We start from the raw sequence: 21,036 nt of genomic DNA, 5'->3' as shown, positions 1-21,036 counted from the left end.
TCCATGGAGAATGGCGAGACTCCCCTCCACCTCTCAACCGCTGCAGCAGCAGTCCCTACAGAGGAAGGGGAGACCCTCCTCCATTCCACAACTGCAGCAGTCACGCAGGAGAGGGAGACCCTCTTTCTCCTCCATGCGGCAGTCATGGACGGCACCAAAGGACGGCAACAGAGGATTCTGTTCCTGTTCCTGACCATCTAACTGGCAACTCCGGAACTGCAGGCCTTCATAATGGGAAATTACATCAAACACAAGTGCGCTTTATCCTCTTCAATCCTTATGTGTTTGACCTTTGCTTGTTTTCTCGTTGACGCTGATTCTCTGGTATCCTGACCTTGGCTGGTTATTCGTTGATCCTGATTCCTGGTATGCTGACCTCGGCTAGTTTCACCATGTTATTGTTACCATCGGGTCCTACCTGACTCCGGTGTCTCCTACCCTGCTGTGCATGTCACTTTATAAATTAATTTTGCCATGCTAAAAGATGTGAAAGCTACAGTTGCCATGTTTTTTTCCTACTAAATTTTTAAGTATAGAGTAGTGCAATAAAATAATATTTTTGAGGTTATTACAAAACATAACACACAATATATAGAAGTTATACTAAGTATAGTTAAAAATCTCTTGTCCATTATAAAAAGATTGCAAGATAGCTGAAAGTTTTGTGGTTTACATAACTGAGGTTCAGTAAATCCAGCCAATTCTGTATTTAAATCCTTTCAAACCACAACCACAATTAAAGACCTCCTTAACTTTGGCTCGAGTCTCCAGTCACTGGATAACTTGGCAATTCACATAAGTATTGGTTTGACCAACTACAAAGGATTCCATGTGCTGTAATATGGAATCAACAAAGCAAGTCAATGAAGTAAAGATGTAATGTCTGAAATTATTAGAATTACATAGTATGAATGATGGAATACTTCAAAGCAATATAATAGGTGGTTGGTAAACTTAACGGATGCAATATATGGTTCATTAAAAAAAAAAAAAAACAGAACATTATAATATTCACAATATATTTAAACATGAGTGCTGGATTTATTTTCCAGATCACCTGGAATTTTAAAAATGAATAAGCAGGTGTTAAATTGGGTGAGACCTGAAAGGGGTAGAGATGGTCATAGGTACAGCACAAGCAAACTGGAGAAAACAATGGTTAATACTTCTGCTACTCCAACAGCACCTCTAGACATTTCAACAAAAAATATTACAGTGTAAGTCTTTTAATTAAGATCTGTGAGGCTTTGTTGTATAATAAAAGACAGACTAACCTTAAATGGCAAAGGGGCTCTGTGGAAGACTTCGTTTGTGAGTGCCACAGATAACTGCAATAAATTTGTGCTGTGGTTGTCAGATATGCTTTCTACTCCTCATTCAGTGCACTAAACTCCCACGCAATTACCTTTGGTGCACAGAAAGGATACGCAGCAGCCATGAGCCATGATAACAGGAGGTACATTAAAGTTCACCACCCAAGTGTTCCTTTTCTATGTCCAAATGCTCCTCTTTTGGACCTAAATACCTCAGCTCATTTTCCTCTCTTGTGTTTTACAAAACACAACTATTTTATCAGTTTCTTAAAAACATGGGAGATTTGCTTATCTCTGCTGCAAAGCAGTGCCAAAATATTTCTACAAGACTTCTAAACACGATGAGCTGATTAATGTAACTGGATTAGGAATTTATTATTAATACTCACAAAATTTGTATAGTAAACAGACAATCTTAAAGGACCATTAACATGTATTTCCTTTTTATAGGTTAATTTGTTTTATGGATTCCTGATTTGTAGGCATCTAGTTATCTACCTATCATACAATATAAATGGAAGCTGTCACCTTTATAAGGATATTACATTTAAAAGTAAACAGAATCTATGATCAGTAACAGCCTGAGATACCAGACAGTATCATCTATCAGTTTTCTAGTCCTGAAGTTGTCTTTTCTTTTCCTCGCACACCTCAATCACCAAGAATTAGAAACGTTATAAATAGACAGAGGCAAGTAAATGCAAATACTGACCTTAGGAATTTAAGATGGCTGATATACACATAAGGTGTGTTTTGACACACGCACAGACACAAAAAGAGAATAGCTAAAATGTTGTATGTCAAAAAACAAATGTGAGTTATCCATGATGTTAACATGTTTTTATAATGAAACAGTGTCACCACGTTAATTGGCTCTTAGGTTACAAAAGTTCTTTGAGGGCCATGTCACGGAAGCCTCCATGCCTCCATGGGTATCTGTTTACTGAGGCAAGGTGTACGTATCACACTACCTATACTGGACCAGAGATGAGCTCCTTCAAATGGGTAACTTTGTATTGGTACCCTGCCCATGATGACATGGAATCATATCGCAGCTCTATGATTATGAGTGAAAGTTGCTTAGCAGTTGATCAATGGAGATTTTACTTTGAAACATAGATTTTGATGTCAGATAAAAAACATTTGGCCCAACCATTTTTTTCTTCTTTAAAGATACAAACCTTATTTGGTCATTGGTCTATCCTTACATTCCATATATTCATATACTTATCTCATGCTTGTTCATATTCCCTTGCCATGTTACCCTCTACCACTCCTGCCAGGAGGGCTGCCACCGTCTCAGTAAAGTAATACTTCCTTACATCTAAATGTTAATTAAATGTTACTATATTTTGGTAGCAAATATTACATCGGTCATATGTCTTACATATATTGAACTGTTAAATTTTTAATAAAAACCTTAAGTCTGTAGGACGTGGGAGAAGTTTCTTTTTGCCAGTAAAGTAGACGTCAAAATCCTCAGTCTTTAGCCGCTGAGAAAAATCAATATACCCAGATACCTCTTGTCCATGGACATTTTTATCTCTGATAAAGATGATGGACTGAAAAAAGAAAATAAAAACTCAATAAAAAAAAAACAGAGAAACATCACTTTCACGATAATAGTGGAATAAGATGCATCAACCTGTCTGTTATTTCCCACTTTCATTGCAAATATTCAAGGATGGTCATAAAGAAGAAACACTTTCAATATATCAAATACACAAACTCTAAGAATAAGGGGTGGCCAGTAAGTGGCCTTTTTAAGATTAATACATTTAATAAAGTCATAACCAAATGCCAATACATAATTTATCACTATATACATTTATATCTACTTAATGTTTACTCTTTAAGTTTTTTACATTTTCAAAACATCAACCTCCCATTTCCTTGGACCAAACACAAAGCAGGGACAATAGATTTAGATTTCCTCCACTGCTCAAGATACATCTGTAAAGACTGCATTGCCTCCCTTCATTCACCCAAAGTATGTGTTATCACACTTCCTGTGCCCTACCCAGTGGCGACTCTAGAAACAATATATAGGGGGGGCACAAAAGATACCACAGTCAAAACTGGGGGGGCATTAATAATTTCCACCATTAAATCATACCACTGAAAAAATCATATATATATAATATTCCCAAAAGTAATGATACTTTTGTTATTGGACTAACATAATACTTCAACATGGGAAGCCTGAAGCCACAAATAAATAACACAATACCTTAACTTTTCCACTAAATGATTTCTGGGCCTTTAAAGTTTTGTCCCCTGAAGTCACTACAAATTCAGGAGGGCGTTTTATCTCTGGATATAGCTCTGCCATACCGCCACCTAGACAAACACACCAGGACAGTCTCTGCCACACCAACTACCAAACACACACACCAGGACAGGCTCGGCCACACCAACATCCAGACATATGCACCAGAAAAGGCTCTGCCACACCAACATCCAAACACACACACACCAGGACAGGCTCTGCCACACCAACATCCAGACACACACAGCAGGACAGGCTCGGCCACACCAACATCCAGACACATGCACCAGAAAAGGCTCTGCCACACCAACATCCAAACACACACACACCAGGACAGGCTCTGCCACACCAACATCCAGACACACACAGCAGGACAGGTTCTGTCACACCGACACCCAAACCAGGACAGGCTCTGCCACACCGACACCCAAACACACACCCCAGGACAGGCTCTGCCACACCGACACCCAAACACACACCCCAGGACAGGCTCTGCCACACCGACACCCAAACACACACACACCAGGACAATCTCTGCCACAATGACACCCAAACACACACCAAGACAGACTCTGACACCCAAACACACACACCAGGACAGGCTCTGCCACAATGACACCCAAACACACACCAGGACAGGCTCTACCACACCAACACCCAGACACACACACCAGGACAGGCTCTGCCACACTGACACCCAGACAGACACACCAGGACAGGCTCTGACACCCAGACACACACCAGGACAGGCTCTGCCACACCGACACCCAAACACACACCAGGACAGGCTCTGCCACACCAACACCCATACACACACACCAGGACAGGCTCTGCTACACTGATAACCAAAATACACAAACAGCAGGACACAATCTATGACACAGACATCTACACCAGGATGGAAATTCCACACTGCATTGTTGTTGATACCCCTCTTAGTGTTTTTGCCCCTTGTGTATTGATGCCTCAGCCAGCACCCTTTTTAGTATAGATTAATGTGGTGCCCCCACACCCTTGTATGATCTCCTCCAGCCAGCACTATTTGCATTAATGCCCCCAGCGAGCCCCTCCCTTTATTATTGATTTATGTGATAGCCCCATCACATATATGCGTTAGACATGCATTTTTAACTATCATAGTACTTATCACTTGAAATTGAAATATGATTTCAAAATAACAGCTGAACTGGCAGTTTCTTTAATATATTATTTATTATATATATTAATATTAGGTCCTGCCGCCGATATATAGATATATATATATATATATATATATATATATAGATAGATATATATATTAGACCCTGCTGCCTATAGCAGGTATAGATCCACACATTAACATACAAGCCCAGCTTTGCATGTATAGATCAACTGAAATTCACTTGTGAACTCAGCATTGAGGGTATAGATCAAATAAACAGAATCAGACATACAAATCCTGCAGGTATACAATTATAATGTATGGAAACATAGCATTGCAGGTATAGATCAACTGCAAATCACATGTAAACTCAGCACTGAGGGTATAGATCAAATAAATACATGGAAACAGCACTGCAGGTAATGATCAACTAAATATGACATACAAACCCTGTATTTGCAGGTATACATAAATAATGTATAGAAACATAGCATAGCAGATATGGATCTATAGAATAACACAAAAGCACAGCTTTGTGGGTATAGATCAATTGGAATTCACATAAAAACACAGCATTAAAGGTATAGATTAACCCCCACTTGGTATTTAGAGCTCACACAATAAAACACAACAAAACAATTACACACAGAAAGCTCAGCTGGACATAAGGCAATGGATTCAACATGGTTTTGTGTAAATAGCTTCATTCTACAATAGCATATTATTCACAATGGTTGCATAATTGAGTTATTGCATTTTTCCAGCATACCTGGAATGCATAAGGGAAACTGGGGGCAAAGGCAAACTCTGTCCCCAGTTTCCCATAGGCATCTTTGTCACTAAACATGGGACCAAAGATGCCTATGGGAAACTAGGGGCAGTGTTTTCCTTTGCCCCCAGTTTCCCATAGGCATCTTTGTCACTAAACATGGGACCATGGTAAGCTATTTACTGACAAAGATGCCTATGGGAAACTGGGGACAGTGTTTTCCTTTGCCCCCAGTTTCCCATAGGCATCTTTGTCACTAAACATGGGACCATGGTAAGCTATTTACTGACAAAGATGCCTGTGGGAAACTGGGGACAGAGTTTGCCTTTGCCCCCAGTTTCCAATAGGCATCTTTGTCACTAAACATGGGACCATGGGGAGCTATTTAGTGACAAATATGCCTATGGGAAACTGGTGACAGAGTTTGCCTTTGCCCCCAGTTTCCCATAGGCATCTTTGTCACTGAACATGGGACCATGGGGAGCTATTTAGTGACAAAGATGCCTATGGGAAACCGGGGACAGAGTTTCTCACCAGTTTCCGATAGCCATCTTTGTCACCGAACATGGGACCATGGGGAGCTATTTAGTGACAAAGATGCCTATGGGAAACCGGGGACAGAGTTTCTCACCAGTTTCCGATAGCCATCTTTGTCCCAGCCTCCCACTGCCAACCATGCCCCCAGTTTGTCAACTTACCTGACTGAAGACATGCGGCCTGACAGTGGACTCTGCTGAATTCCCGCTGCCAACTTTCTCCACCCACTTCACTGAACGGGGCTGGCACCGCCCCACAAAGGTAATTGAGCCGTGCTGACGCCGCCCATGAATGTTATTGAGCGGCGCCGGCTGACTCAATTCAATTTCAAATCGACAGGGGCGGCATTTTAAGAATACACCCCAGTCGATCCGAAATAGATTTGAGTCAGCTGGCCAGCGCGGCTCAATAACCTTCGTGGGTGATGACAGCCCCGTTCAGTGAGGTGCACTGTCCCGGATTGAATCCGGGACATCTGGTTCCAAATTCAGCGGGGGGGCAACGGGGGGGCAAGGAATAACCTAGGGGGGGCAATTGCCCCCCCCTTGCCCCCCTGTAGCGACGCCACTGCCCCTACCTGAATTTGAAACATGGGAAGCCATAGCAAAATATCTCACCAGTTAACGGTTTTGCTAGTACACCCCCAAGCTCTTTTAATAACTTGGGGTGTATCCCATCAGGCCCCATCGACTTATTTGTCTTTACCTTAGACAACTGAAGTAGATAAACTCACATATTTCAAATGATTCAGTCTTTTTTCCCAACTGAGGTCCCATTCCCTCATTTTCATCTGTAAAAACTGAACAGAAATATTCATTGAGGCAGTCGGCTAACCTTTTCTCATTTATATATCTAAAAAATGTTTTATCTCCATTTTTTACTGAGAGGGCAATTCGCTCTTCTGCATGTCATTTGGCAGATCTTATAACTTTCTTTGCCTCTTTCTGCCTAATTTTATAGATCTGTCTATCTTCCTCACTTTGGGTATTTTTGTATCTACTAAAGGCTAACTTCTTGTCTTTTACGATTTTGGCCACTTCTGCAGAGTACCACAGCGGTTTCTTTAATGTTTTACTATTACTGACCAGCCTAATACAATTTTCTGTTATCTTCAATAATACAGCTTTTACAAAATCCCATTTCTCCTGAACGCCATTTAAATTGCCCCAGTCTGATAATGACTCCTCTATACATATTTTCATCAAAAGTCACCTTTTCTAAAATCTAAAACTTTTGTTTTTGTGTGGTGTGACTCAGTCACTGTTTTTGTATATTAAACCACACAGACTGATGATCACTAGATCCCAAACTTTCACCTACAGAAATATCTGTTAACAAATCTCCATTTAACCTCCTTATGAGTTGGTTTGGTTCCTCAACTACCTGTTTTAAAGATAATTCCAGTAAGGAGTTTAGAATATCCGCAGGTACAACCAGCTACTTTCGTTTTCCAGTTCACATCAGGGAGATTAAAGTCACCCATGATTATAACATCCCCCTTCACTGTCATTTTAGCTATTTCCTCCACTAGTAGATTATCTAGTTCTACTTGTCCTGGGGGTCTATAAATCACACCTCACCAACTTGTATTAAGTTAGATTTTATGTTATTTTTCACATATAGGGCCACCCCTCCCCCTTTCTTGCCCTTTCTGTCTTTTCTATATAAAGAGTACCCCGGTATTGATATGTCCCAGTCATTTTTCTCATTATACCATGTCTCAGTAACAGCCACTATATCAACATTCTCAGTTGCCACAACTGTTACAAGTTCATGGATCTTATTCCCTAAACTGCGAGCATTTGTAGACATGACCTTTAGCTTGTCATTTAACACTGATGCTGCAATCGCTTTCTATCCTTGCTTTGGGAGGCAAAATATATGCTTCTCCCTATTATCTGTATAGACCAAGCCCCCAGATCCACCCACCTGGTTACTAAGTAAATAGCCTTCCCTTTCTATACTGTCTAGCCCGGTATTTATTCCCCCCCATTCCTAGTTTAAAATCTCCTCCAACCGTCTAGCCATTCTCTCCCCAAGCACATTGGACCCTCTTGTATTTAGGTGCAATCCATCACGACTATAGAGATTTTAGCCCAAAGCAAAATCAGCCCAGTGCTCTAAAAACCCAAAGCCCTCCTTCTTACACCAAGACTTCAGCCATGCATTTAGCTGCCTAATCTCCCTGGTGTAGCACATGGCACAGGTAGTATCTCTGAGAATACTACCTTGGAGGTCCTTTTCTCAATCTTACTACCTAAATCCCTAAAATTACATTTTAGGACACTCCATCTTCCTCTTACTATGTCATTGGTGCCAATGTGCACCAAGACAGCTGGATCCTCGCCAGCTCCTCCCAATAATCTATCCACTCTGTCCGCAACATGCCGAACCCGGGCACCCGGAAGACAGCAAACCATTCGGTTGCTGCGATCAGAGCTACAGATTACCCTGTCTGTTTTCCTAGTTATTGAATCCCCTACCACCACAACCTGCCTGGGCTTTCCTTCATTTCGGATCCCCTCTCCTTCCTTTCGGATTCCCTTTCCTTCCTTTCGGATCCCCTTTCCTTCCTTTCGGATGCTTCATTTTTGTCAGCACAGTCATGCATATTAAAAATAACCAACACATTGAATTGAATTCCTATAAGGCTCAGCCAGACATACTACTTCCATGATGCTAGCTGAGCCTCATGGGAAGTGTAGCAACAGTAAAGCGGCAGATGCTAGCTGTGAACTAAAATTCCTATGATTCCCAGCCAGCCAGGTGTCCACCATAATGCTGGCTGAGCATCATTGGAAGAGTAGTCCACAGCAGCAGAGATTTTTTTTTATTAAAAAAGGCTAATGTTAGCCTCCCTCCCAGGACCCCTACACACTGCCTTTACACACACCTGCCCGTAAACACATATACTGCCTTTACACACACATATACACATACACTGCCCTTACACGCACACATATACACGTACACTGCCCTTACACACACATATACATGTACACTGCCCTTTGATTTTGGAATCAAAACATTTGCTACTGGAAAAAATTTTAGATGAAAAAGTTACATTTTATTCAGTGGAACAAAACAGTGATAACATTATTCTTCACGATACACTTATTTCTTTATTAATTCATGTAATCTATTTTTTCATATTTAATAAAAGCTATTATTGAGACATTTTTGTTTTTTATTTCCTTTTATTTGCCAACCTGCCCCCCCAGGTATGCCACTCTGCCTCCATGATATGCCTTATACCCTCCTATATGCCACTCTGCCCCATGATAAAAAGGCATATCATGGGACAGAGTGACACATTGGGGGGTATTAGGCATTTCTGGAGGCAGAGTGGCATATAGGGGGTTAAAAGGCATTTCTAGAGGCAGAGCGGCATATAGGGGATTAAAAGGCATTTCTGGAGCAGAGTGGCATAAAGGGGGTTAAAAGGCATATCATGGGGCAGCTGTTTGGAATGTTGGTCTGCCGGCCCACCAGGAAATTTCCAGGTATCCCGGTGGGCCAGTCCGACCCTGGCCTCACCCTTCCCCTGCAAAGCTAATACTGGTTGGATAAATCATGTTTTCTTTTACGTCACATGGATGTCAGGTGCATGTGCGTCTCCTATTTGGAGAAAACGTCATGTATTATCCAGGTAAGAGAAGAAGTTAAGTAGGGGGAGGCAGTGTGATGCTTTGGACAATGTTCTACTGGGAAACCTTGGGTCCTGCCATTTATGTGAATGTTACTTGTGACATGTACCACCTGCCTAAGCATTATTCCAGACCACGTACACCCTTTCATGGACACAGTATTCCCTGAAGGCATTGGCCTCTTTCAGCAGTATAATGGGATGGGCCACAAAGCAAAAACGGTTCAGGAATGGTTTGAGGAACACAACAACAAGTTCAAGGTGTTGACTTGGCCTCCAAATTCCCCAGATCTCAATCCAATCGAGCCTCTGTGGGATGTGCTGGGCAAACAAGTATGATGCATAGAGGTCCCATCTTGTAACTTACAGGATCTGTTGCTAACATCTTGGTGCCAGATACCACAGGACACCTTCAGAGGGCTAGTGTAGCCCATGCCTCGATGGATCAGGGCTGTTTTGACGGCAAAAGGACCTACACAATGTTAGGCAGGTGGTCATAATGTTATGGTTGATAAGTGTATATAACACCTGTTAAATTGCTTGTTAACACAAATAGCTAATCATCCAATCATATGGCAGCAACTCAATGTATTTAGGCATGTGGACGTGGTCAAGACAACTTGCTGAAGTTCAAACCGAGCATCAGAATGGGGAAGAAAGGGTTTGAGTTTGGGCTGGTTTGAGTATTTCAGAAACTGCTGATCTATTGGGATTTTCACGCCCAACCATCTCTAGGTTTTACAGTGAATGGTCTGAAAAAGAGAAAATATCCAGTGAGCAGCATTTGTGTGGACGAAAATGCCTTGTTGATGTCAGAGGAGACTGGTTCAAGATGACAGAAAGGCAAAAGTAACTCAAATAGCCACTCGTTACAACCACGATATGCAGAATACCATCTCTGAACGAACAACACGTCAAACCTTGAAGCAGATGGGCTACAGCAGCAGAGGACCACACCAGGTGCCACTCCTGTCAGCTAAGAACAGGAAACTGAGGCTACAATTCACACAGGCTTACCAAAATTGGACAATGGAAGACTGTAAGAACTTTGCCTGGTCTGATGAGTCTCGATTCCAGCTGCGACATTCAAATGGCAGGGTCAGACTTTGGCATAAACGACATGAAAGCAAGGATCCATCCTGGATTGTATCAATGGTTCAGGCTGGTGGTGATGGTGTAATGGTGTGGGGGACATTTTCTTGGCACACTTTGGGCCCCCTTCTACCAACTGAGCATCGTTTAAATGTGACAGCCTACCAGAGTATTGTTGCTGACCATGGCCACAGTGTACCCATATTCTGATGGCTACTTCTAGCAGGATAATGCACCATGTCACAAAGCTCACATTTATCTCAAACTGGTTTCTTCAACATGACAATGAGTTCACTGTACTCCAAAGTCTCTGAGGAATGTTTCTAGCACCTTGTTAAAAGTATGCCACGAAGAATGAAGGCAGTTCTGAAGGCAAAAGGAGGTCCAACCCGGGAATAACAAGGTGTACCTAATAAAGTGTATATATAGCTTTAGAGTATGTGTGTGTATATATATATATATATATATATATATATATATACACACAGCATAGTGCTATTATATGTTGTTGGATGGTATGTGTATGTGTATAATGTTTGAGTGTGTGCGTAAATATGTATTAGAGTGTGAAATTAGCTTACCTAAGTGTATGGTGCTGTGTGCCCTACAGTATGGCTTTAGCCACATGTCAGCGTATGGTATTAGAGTGTTTGTAAATGTGTGGTGTTAGCATGTGTGCATGAGCATTTGGTGCTAGCTTGTGTGTTATTATAAGATGTTAGTGTTTGGGGGAATATGATGTTGCCATGTGTGTCTGTTAGTGTATAGTGTTAGATTATGATTTTTACTTGTGTGTGTAATTGCATGTTAGTGTATGGTGTTAATCACTAATCCTAGGCTCGCCCCTGTCCTTTAGTCAGAGTGTCTTGCTGGAACCATTCTATTGTTTACTATGAGCAGTATGATAAGAAGTGAGTTTGCTTTTTTAATAGATTGGTCTAACATAATGGAGCTAGGCAAGGCTAGACTGGGAATTAAAACCAGCACTGGAAATAACAGCTTGTCTGTGCCATCTTTGTTTGCCCCCAAATAATGCTGAAAAAAAGTACTGCAGTATGCAATGATACCTTTTTTATTGGATTAACATAATAATTAAAAGGCAAGTTTTCAAAAGCTTGAAAAACTCTTGAAAGCTTTTTTTTATAGTTTACAAAGAAGCGCAGAGACAGAGCAGCAGAGCCTGTTGTGAGCAGAGCCGTAGCTAGCTTTTTCAGCCCTAGGCAAGAATTGAATATTGTGCCCCCCACTATATTTTCTTTTACAGAGGTTATTTTATTAAAAATGCACTGCCCATACCTACACATAAACACACATACACTGCCCTTACATGCTGGCTTTACACATACCTGCCCGTAAACACACATATACACATACGCTGCCCTTACACATGACTGCCCATACATGCTGCCTTTTACAAACACCTGCCCATAAACACACACATACACTGCCATTAGACACGACTGCCCACACGCACACACTGCCTTTACACACATCTGTCCATAATCCCACATATACACATACACAGCCCTTTCACACACCTGCTTATCCATGCTGCCTTTACACACACCTGCCCATTAACACATATTTAAATACACTGCCCTCACACACATCTGACCATACACATACACTGCCCTTACACAAGCCTGTCCATACACACACACGTACGCATACACTGCCCTCACACACACATACACACACACACCTGCCCACATATACATATACACCAGCTTACAAACACACAAATTACTACACTGCTCCTACACACACCTGGCCATACACACCCACACCTTCCCACACACACACACACACACACACATACACTGCCCATACACACACATATACACTGCCCTTGCACCCCTTTCTCCCCATTTTTCTCATCTTTCATCTTTCTTCATCCTCCATCCTGTGGTGGGAGCGTTAGGTCTGTCATTTTAGACTTCTGCTTTAGTGCTCCCTCATCACTATGCGCAAGCTATTGATGCAAAACGCAGGGATATGACCGGTAGTGATTGGGAAGCACGTAAGCCAAGGTCTGACCTCGCACTCCCTTATGTTGGGCCGATTAGAAGGAGATCTGTGATCTTATCGGTGTGTCCTAGTTAAGTCTGTTTCTACGCCCTGTTTGGGATATCTTTGAATCCGGCCACTCCAATTGATCAAACCATTCATTTTTAGACACCCCTTGAGTATTTGAAATGCTAGTATTTTGACTCAGGATTTTTGGAATTTAATTTTTTTTTATATTTTTGTACATATTTTTAGAGAAGAACCCGCATGGATGGAGTGGCTTATCATAAGCATTTCGTTAAGACAACAAGGCCCCTGCTCCAACTTCTGAAGCATTTACTTCTAACACAAAAGGCTGTGAGATATTAGGATGGATCAAGACCAGGGCAGAGGAGAACAGAGTTTTGAGTTTGCCGAATGCTTTGACAGCTTCCAGGGACTAATTGTAACAGTCAACAACAACTTTAGAGAAGTCCCTAATGAAACAACGATAATAATTAGCAAAACCCAGGAATCTCTGTGGAGGTTGTAATCCACTGGGTTGTGACCATTGTAGTAGAGCTTAGAGTTTATCTGGATCCATTTCAAAACCAGACTCACTAATGACATACCCAAAGAAGGCCTTAAACTCAAATGTTCTAGTTCAGAGTAGTGTTTTTCTCACATAGCCAGAGTAAAAGTTTTAAACATATTTTGTAAATCATTTGGACCCTTTGAGTTTGTCCTGAAATCTACGGGAGAGGATAAGTATTTTTTATGGTTATACGATTAAGTCCAATATAGTCAATACAGGGTCTGAGTCCACCATCTTTCTTGGAGACAAATAAAAATCCGGCCTCAGCAGGAGAGGTGGAGCGACAAATAAATCCTTTCTGGAGATCCTCTTGAATATATAAGTCCATGGCCTTGGTTTTGGCATGAGATAAAAGATAAACCCTATTGCGAGGGGGAACAGCACCCTGCAGTAAGTCAATGAGACAGTCACAAACAGGATGAGGTGGAAGGGTTTCGGCCTCCTTTTAATCAAAGACATCCTGGAATTCTCGATACTGAGAGGGTAGGGCTGTGGAGTTTACAGACACACTGGAGGTCAAATCAATAACCAGGTTATGCAACTGAAGCCAGGAGTATCCTAAAATGACCTAGGTAGAAGGTGACGTAAAAATATTGAACACCAAAATCTCTTTGTGAAAAAGTCCCACATGAAAGCCCAAGGGAAGCAGAAAGGGTGTGTGGCCATGTCACCCCCATGAAATCCGCGGCCAATGTGTTGATGTTCTTTTTGGTCCATCGTGATCCTATAAAGCACCCAGACAGAAGCACTCACTCTTCAGGAACAGAAATATTCATCTGGTGAGTGTATAGAATGCAATATAGCTCCATTTGAAAGACTTGATATCAAGTTTTCCTATGCAATAAGGCAGACAACTACTAGTACTGAATGTAAACAAGGACTTCTCAGTTAGGAACAAAACTGTTTGTTATCAAAAGGGATTTAGCATTGGCAGCCTGGCTGAAATATATAGATATAGTATAGTAGGTTGAAAAAAGTCCACCAAGTTCAACCTTTCACACATACCCAGTTCTAAAGTTGATCCAAAAGAAGGCAAAACACCCTACTCGGGGCAATTATCAGTTATACCACAACAGGGAAAATGAATAATAGTTTGTAATCATGTAGACCAAAAATGTTCCATACTTTGCAGTTCAAATATGCAGTACATGTATATAATGGTACAAACTAACAGCTTTTTAGTAGCAACACCCCTGTGTCTCAGATAATGTGTCTCACCACACAGAATAGCTCACCTTTCAAAATCACAGCTTCACCTGCTCATATGATGTGCACCTGTGATTTGTTGGCAAGCGAATGGAGAAATGCCCAAGACCAAGCAACCCTTGAGTGACTCCAGAGACAATATATTTCTGAAGTGCATGTTTCATGGTGCATTCCATTATGGTAATCCTATCACACCTCTCAGCTGAAAAGGTGAGTTCCATGGCCACTCTTTGCTGCTCATATGTCTCAGATACCAAAAACACCTGACCCCTCCATAAAACTAAAAGTACCCCACATTTTTTCACTATAATGCATTTGCAAAGAATTAGAACTATTCCCCTAAGAGAGCCACCAAATAACTGGAGCCATAATAGAAATCCTGGCCCTAAGTTTCAGTAGGTCAGTAACTACACAGGACTACATTAATGACCACATACAGTGGGGCAAAAAAGTATTTAGTCAGCCACCAATTGTGCAAGTTCTCCCCACTTACAAAGATGAGAGAGGCCTGTATTTTTCACCATAGGTACACTTCAACTATGTGAGACAGAATGAGACAACAAAGTCCATAAATCACATTGTCTGATTTTTAAAGAATTTATTTGCAAATTATGGTGGAAAATAAGTATTTGGTCAATAACAGTTCATATCAATACTTTGTTATATACCCTTTGTTGGCAATGACAGAGGTCAAACGTTTTCTGTAAGTCTTCACAAGGTTTTCACACACTGTTGCTGGTATTTTGGACCATTCCTCCATGCAGATCTCCTCTAGAGAAGGGATGTTTTGGTGCTGTCGCTGGGCAACATGGACTTTCAACTCCTTCCAAAGGTTTTCTATGGGGTTGAGATCTGGAGACTGGCTAGGCCACTCCAGGACCTTGAAATGCTTCTTACGAAGCCACTCCTTTGTTGCACGGGCAGTGTGTTTGGGATCATTGTCATGTTGAAAGACCCAGCCACGTTTCATCTTCAATGCCCTTGCTGATGGAAGGAGGTTTTCACTCAAAATCTCACGATACATGGTCCCATTCATTCTTTCCTTTCCTGGTCCCTTTGCAGAGAAACAGCCCCAGCTTCACCGTAGGTATGGTGTTCTTTAGATGCAACTCAGCATTCTTTCTACCAAAAAGTTCTACCTTGGTTTTATCTGACTGTATGACATTCACCCAATCCTCTTCTGGATCATCCAAATGCTCTCTAGCAAACTTCAGACGGGCCCGGACATGTACTGGCTTAAGCAGGGGGATACGTCTGGTATGATTTGAGTCCCTGGCGGCGTAGTGTGTTACTGATGGTAGCCTTTGTTACTTTGGTCCCAGTTCTCTGCAGGTCATTCACTAGGTCCCCCCGTGTGGTTCTGGGATTTTTGCTCACCGTTCTTGTGATCATTTTGACACCACGGGGTGAGATCTTGCGTGGAGCCCCAGATCGAGGGAGATTATCAGTGGTCCTATATGTCTTCCATTTTGGAACAATTGCTCCCACAGTTGATTTCTTCACACCAAGCTGCTTGCCTATTGCAGATTCAGTTTTCCCAGCCTGGTGCTGGTCTACAATTTTGTTTCTGGTGTCCTTCGACAGCTCTTTGGTCTTGGAGTGTGACTGTTTGAGGTTGTGGACAGGTGTCTTTTATACTGGTAACAAGTTCAAACAGGTGCCATTAATACAGGTAACGAGTGGAGGACAGAGGAGACTCTTAAAGAAGATGTTACAGGTCTGTGAGAGCCAGATATCGTGCTTGTTTGTAGGTGACCAAATATTTATTTTACCAAGGAATTTACCAATGAATTCATTAGAAAGCCTACAATGTGATTTCTGGTATTCTTTCCCCCCATTCTGTCTCTCATAGTTGAAGTGTACCTATGGTGAAAATTACAGGCCTCTCTCATCTTTGTAAGTGGGAGAACTTGCACAATTGGTGGCTGACTAAATACTTTTTTGCCCCACTGTACGAATTTTCAGCTCCTGGTATGTGTCACTGTGAAACACCCCAATATGTGTTCAGCAACATCTCCCAAGTACAGTGATACCCCCATAGGTTTGTTGGGTTATATGGGAGGTAAAAAGCCACCTTTGCGAGGTGTGGTTTTTTGGGGGGAAGTTAAACATCTTGTCAGTCTGTGCCCATGTCCTATTTCTGGGACATCTTTGAACCCGGCTAATTCAATTTACCAAATCAAATCATACATTTAAAAAAAAACCTCATGGACATTTAAAATGCCAGTATCTTAACTCTTTCCATGCAAGAATTTTTGTGAAGATACAGCATCTTTTTTTTCCCTTACACTTACCAAATTTTTATTTTTATTTTAACCACTTTTATTTTTTTTTCTTAGGTTTTTTAAATATATTTTACTAATCACATTGTGATTAGTAAGCTGGCTTGCATGGTTGAAAGCAGTATTCAACCTGCAGGGGAGTTCTGGAGAGTCTGGAGTGACGCTCTCCAGATCGGTCACAGTGCATCCTGGAGTGAGTCTTCAGTGTCGAGACACTTTATCAAAGATCGCCTCCTAAGCTCTTTTAAACCAAGCATCCATCGCCATATTATATATGGCGGACAGTGGAACCTGGTGGAGGGGCCACACATGGTCCATGCTGCAGATCTCAACATCAAGGCATTACAGCAACACTGTTTGAGAGAAGAAAGCGATCATAGATTGCTTTCTTCACCTGTTTAAAGTCATGACATGTCAGGCATATCAACTGTCGCCAACGTAATGTTTTTCGTGACATGTCTGCCATGTCAATTGTCATCAAGGGGTTAATAGCCCACCACATAAATTATATTCGGTTCTCTCACTCATGGCACCAGTAAAGATGCTCTGATTAAGTTCACTTGCACAGGGATTTCAATTGTGATATACGATTGAGCAAAGCCCCAATTGGGATGCTCTGAATTTGCCCAAGGCAAAAAACTCTTAGACTCTTACACATCCTGAGAGTTCCCATGCATGGTCATAGCCTTGATTATTAATACCTAACTAGTGGCTTGCCAGAGGTTGCCCTGTAGGGTTTCTCATGAAAACAACGCTTTGTAATAGGTTTTATTGTATTAAATCGCCATTTTACTTTTGCCAAGGCCTCCCAAACATGCATGTGTGTGTGTGTGTGTGTATATATAGATATATATATATACACACACGTACCACCTTAATGAAGATATTTAGAAAATCAGTCCTTTGTTCTAAAATGTACATATTTGTTTACAGACTTGTTTTGAAATAGTTTTACAAATTATCTGGCAAGTAATAGGTCACATTTCACAAGTAATGTAACCTGAAAATACACTGAGAAGCAATTCAAATTATCTTTATCTTGTTTACACTTGAATGTAGCTGCCAGGGTTCCACCTTGGTAGCCTGGGCTATGTGATAATTATAACATTGTCATGTCTACCTGCAGCCACTAGTGGCCACTCTTCACTCTTAGGAGCACCCCTTTCTAATTTCTTGGGGCAGCTGAGGCACGTTACCCGAGTTTAGCCCTGCCCTTATATACCTGCTCTGCCCTTCAGTCTGGGCCTTTGCATTATTTGGCTTTGTTTCCTGTTAGTCTGCTTGCAGCTAAAGTTCTGTTCTGATCTCCTGTGTATGAACTTAGCTACGTTCACGATTCAGCTTTGTTTACCAGACCCCGGTGTGCGCCAGACTCACCTACCTGTCCAGCCGTGTCCAAGCTGTGTGCCCTGTCTGAGGGCTTCCAAGCTGTGTGCCCTGCCAGAAGGCTTCGGTCTCTGCCTGGTTCTTTCTCAGCATCAGCTTTGCCACTCCCAGTTCTGCTTTTCTGTCTATTGTGTGCCTGTCTGTACCTAGCTACTAGTCATGATGCATCAAAGGGTACAACTACAAACAGACCCCCTGGTATCGCCTACAACTGGGCTCCTACCCGACCTGCTTGCCCCGGTCCTGACAGTAGCTGGCATCTGCACGATGCCCCATATGTCATGTGTTAATGTGTGTATAACCTCTGTGTTTGTACCAAACCAATGGATATTTACCCACTAAGTCTCAGTTGAGTTTCTTCCTCAACTGGAACAATGATGCATTTGTAAATTTTGCTGCAGGTGTCTATGGGTGTAAACTGGCCACTGTTTATTATTGGTATGCTGTGTACTGGCAGGCTAGCCAGGCCATCAGTAACAACTCTATGCAAACGGGTTAGGGAAATGAAAATAAAGCCTCAGCTTCTGTAAGTTTAGGGTCTGAGGTTTTTCTGGCAAATCTCGCTTTACTTCCTGTGTAGGTGCTAGTTAAAAGTTGCTTCTTGTTTAGCTTGGATGAAACTTCACATAACAAGACCTATGTGAGATATGTGTAGCAAGGAAACCAGATGTGTGCAGGTGTGCTGCTTTTATATTTTAACTTCTACAGGAGGAACATTTCCTTTGCCCATTTCTGAGGGGTTTCTCTTTTTCAGAAGTCTGTTTATATAATTTGTTTTTCAGCGGAAAAAAAGTTATGCAAAAATAGCTAAGGCTTCATTTGCATGATTTTGAACTTAAACCCCCTTATTTTAATTAAATGAAGGAAATCTACAGGCACCTGTCTAAATTCTAAATCATTTCCATATTCATTTTGAGATTTTGCAAACCAGATCTTTAGCATAACATTATGATGGCTTCTTAGTCTGAACAACATTTTCTCACCTGTAAAGAGGTGTTTCAAGGTATATGGAAAGCATGTTCTTGGAAAATATGTTAAAAAATATATATTTTCTGTTATTATCTGGCAATTCTATTAATCAAATTAATCCTTTTTGGGGATAAATATTCCCCAAGTTAATAATAAAAATGGAAAAACATTTTGTGACAGAATATGATGATGACATGAAGAACGTGCAGCTTAGTGATGGTGTTATCATGCAACCATTGTTTACTTTTTCTTTTGAATTCAGAAACAGCAAGGGGGTGGCTTCCATGGGGCGTGGCTTTAGGATGTGCAATTTCAGAATGGGAGTGCGCACGGGAATTAATTTTACACCTGTCCTAGAGAGATGTTGACGAACATACATTTGGTCATTGTTCAACAGGGGCACCTAAAGTGTATAAGAAATTCTAAGAAAATTGTCAAAAAATAATATATTTTTAGGTTTTTTACATACTAACACGCACAATTATTATTATTTATTGCATGTTTCCAAGGTTTCAAATGAAAACCATATTTGTTTGGAAAAAAAGATGTGTAATTCGTGTGGGTACAACAAACACAGAAAAGGGGAATCTTCATTAAACCTACATATGGTAAAAATGGCAAAATAGCTCTAGGCGGTGAGGTACCAAGAACCCCTCGGACTGAAGGTGTTAAGTGTATTTTTGTAAAAATCTAGTAAAAATTGTTTACACCACAAAATTGCCATTTAACGACAACAACTTTTAAATTTACGTTTAGCATGTTTTTTTTAATGAAGATAATGATCTTAGATACTTAAAGGGATTTCCTTTATCCAATTATGATACTTAAGGAGACTCCAACAGCTGTACATGATGCTATGTTTATTTCACTTCTCTTATAATCTCATCTAAAATATTTGTATTAATATTTTCAATCACATATCAGTATAGCCACAGCCCTTCAAAATGTCGACTTGTTTTTATGTGTTTACATTTAGTGTTGCATAAAATATATTTTCTGCTTTTAGAACTTCTGCTTACATTTCATTTGAGGCCTGTACTTGTTTTTGCACATCGTATATTGATTTTCCTATTTAACTTTCCTTCTTTTCTTGTGCTCCAACATACTTATGCCATTACATTTTCCTTTCTCTAATTTATTTGCTAATTTTTACATTACAGTATGCATTAAACAACCATTTGGATCTAAGATTTCCTCTTATTTTCTGCAAAGAGGGGTTTTTACAGACACTATTGTTGCAATGCTAAGGCAACCATTTGTTGTTTCTGTGTTGCACAATGTTTTGATAAAAAAAGGGCACCATGCACAGTAGCGTACCTAAAGGGGGGCCACTCATCAAGGGGGTGCCTGGTGGCCTGACTGTCGCCTAACACGGGCCCGCAGCTTACCGCTGTGTCGCCCAGCACTGTATGAGGAAACTCTTTTCCCGCACAGGGGGAGCAGAAACCTGGGGGGGGGAGATTTTCCTCATACAGTGTATGTGCGCCACAGCAGTAAGGTGCGTGTTAGGTGAATTAATGTTATAGTGGGTAAATGAATGAATGAAGTTAGTAGTAAGTTAGTGTTTAGGGGCAGATATGGCACAGGCAGGCTGATTAGGGGCGCAGAAGTGGCAAAGGCAGGCTAATTAGGAGGGCAGAGGTGGCACATGCAGGCTAATTAGAGGGGCAGAAGCAGCGCAGGCAGGCTGATTTGGGGGACAGAAGTGGCACATGCAGGCTGCTCAGGGGCAGGGTTGGCACAGACAGGCTGTTTCAGGGGCAGAGTTGGACAAACATGTAACAAGAAACAAAAGTAACTTCAGCTCACCATTCAGATGATTTATAGAGACGCTTCAATTTGCAG

The 21,036-nt window shown here is 41.3% G+C and overlaps 1 protein-coding gene across 1 annotated transcript in view; it reads right to left on the bottom strand.

Moving 5' to 3' along the window:
- Nucleotides 1–21,036, bottom strand: part of LOC149286947 (cilia- and flagella-associated protein 299) — a 298,663-nt gene that overhangs the window by 92,661 nt on the left and 184,966 nt on the right. The window contains exon 4 of the mRNA XM_089493596.1: nt 2,733–2,875. Coding sequence (XP_089349722.1) covers nt 2,733–2,875 — 143 coding nt within the window. The remainder of the gene's footprint in view (nt 1–2,732; nt 2,876–21,036) is intronic.

This window comes from Sceloporus occidentalis, unplaced genomic scaffold (assembly GCF_023333645.1).
Source record: "Sceloporus occidentalis isolate IW3139 unplaced genomic scaffold, rSceOcc1.0.p SCAF_65, whole genome shotgun sequence".
In the NCBI taxonomy this organism is placed as follows: Eukaryota; Metazoa; Chordata; class Lepidosauria; order Squamata; family Phrynosomatidae; genus Sceloporus; species Sceloporus occidentalis.
The sequence above is the reverse complement of the archived record's forward strand: the minus strand, read 5'-3'. Positions and strand labels throughout refer to the sequence as shown.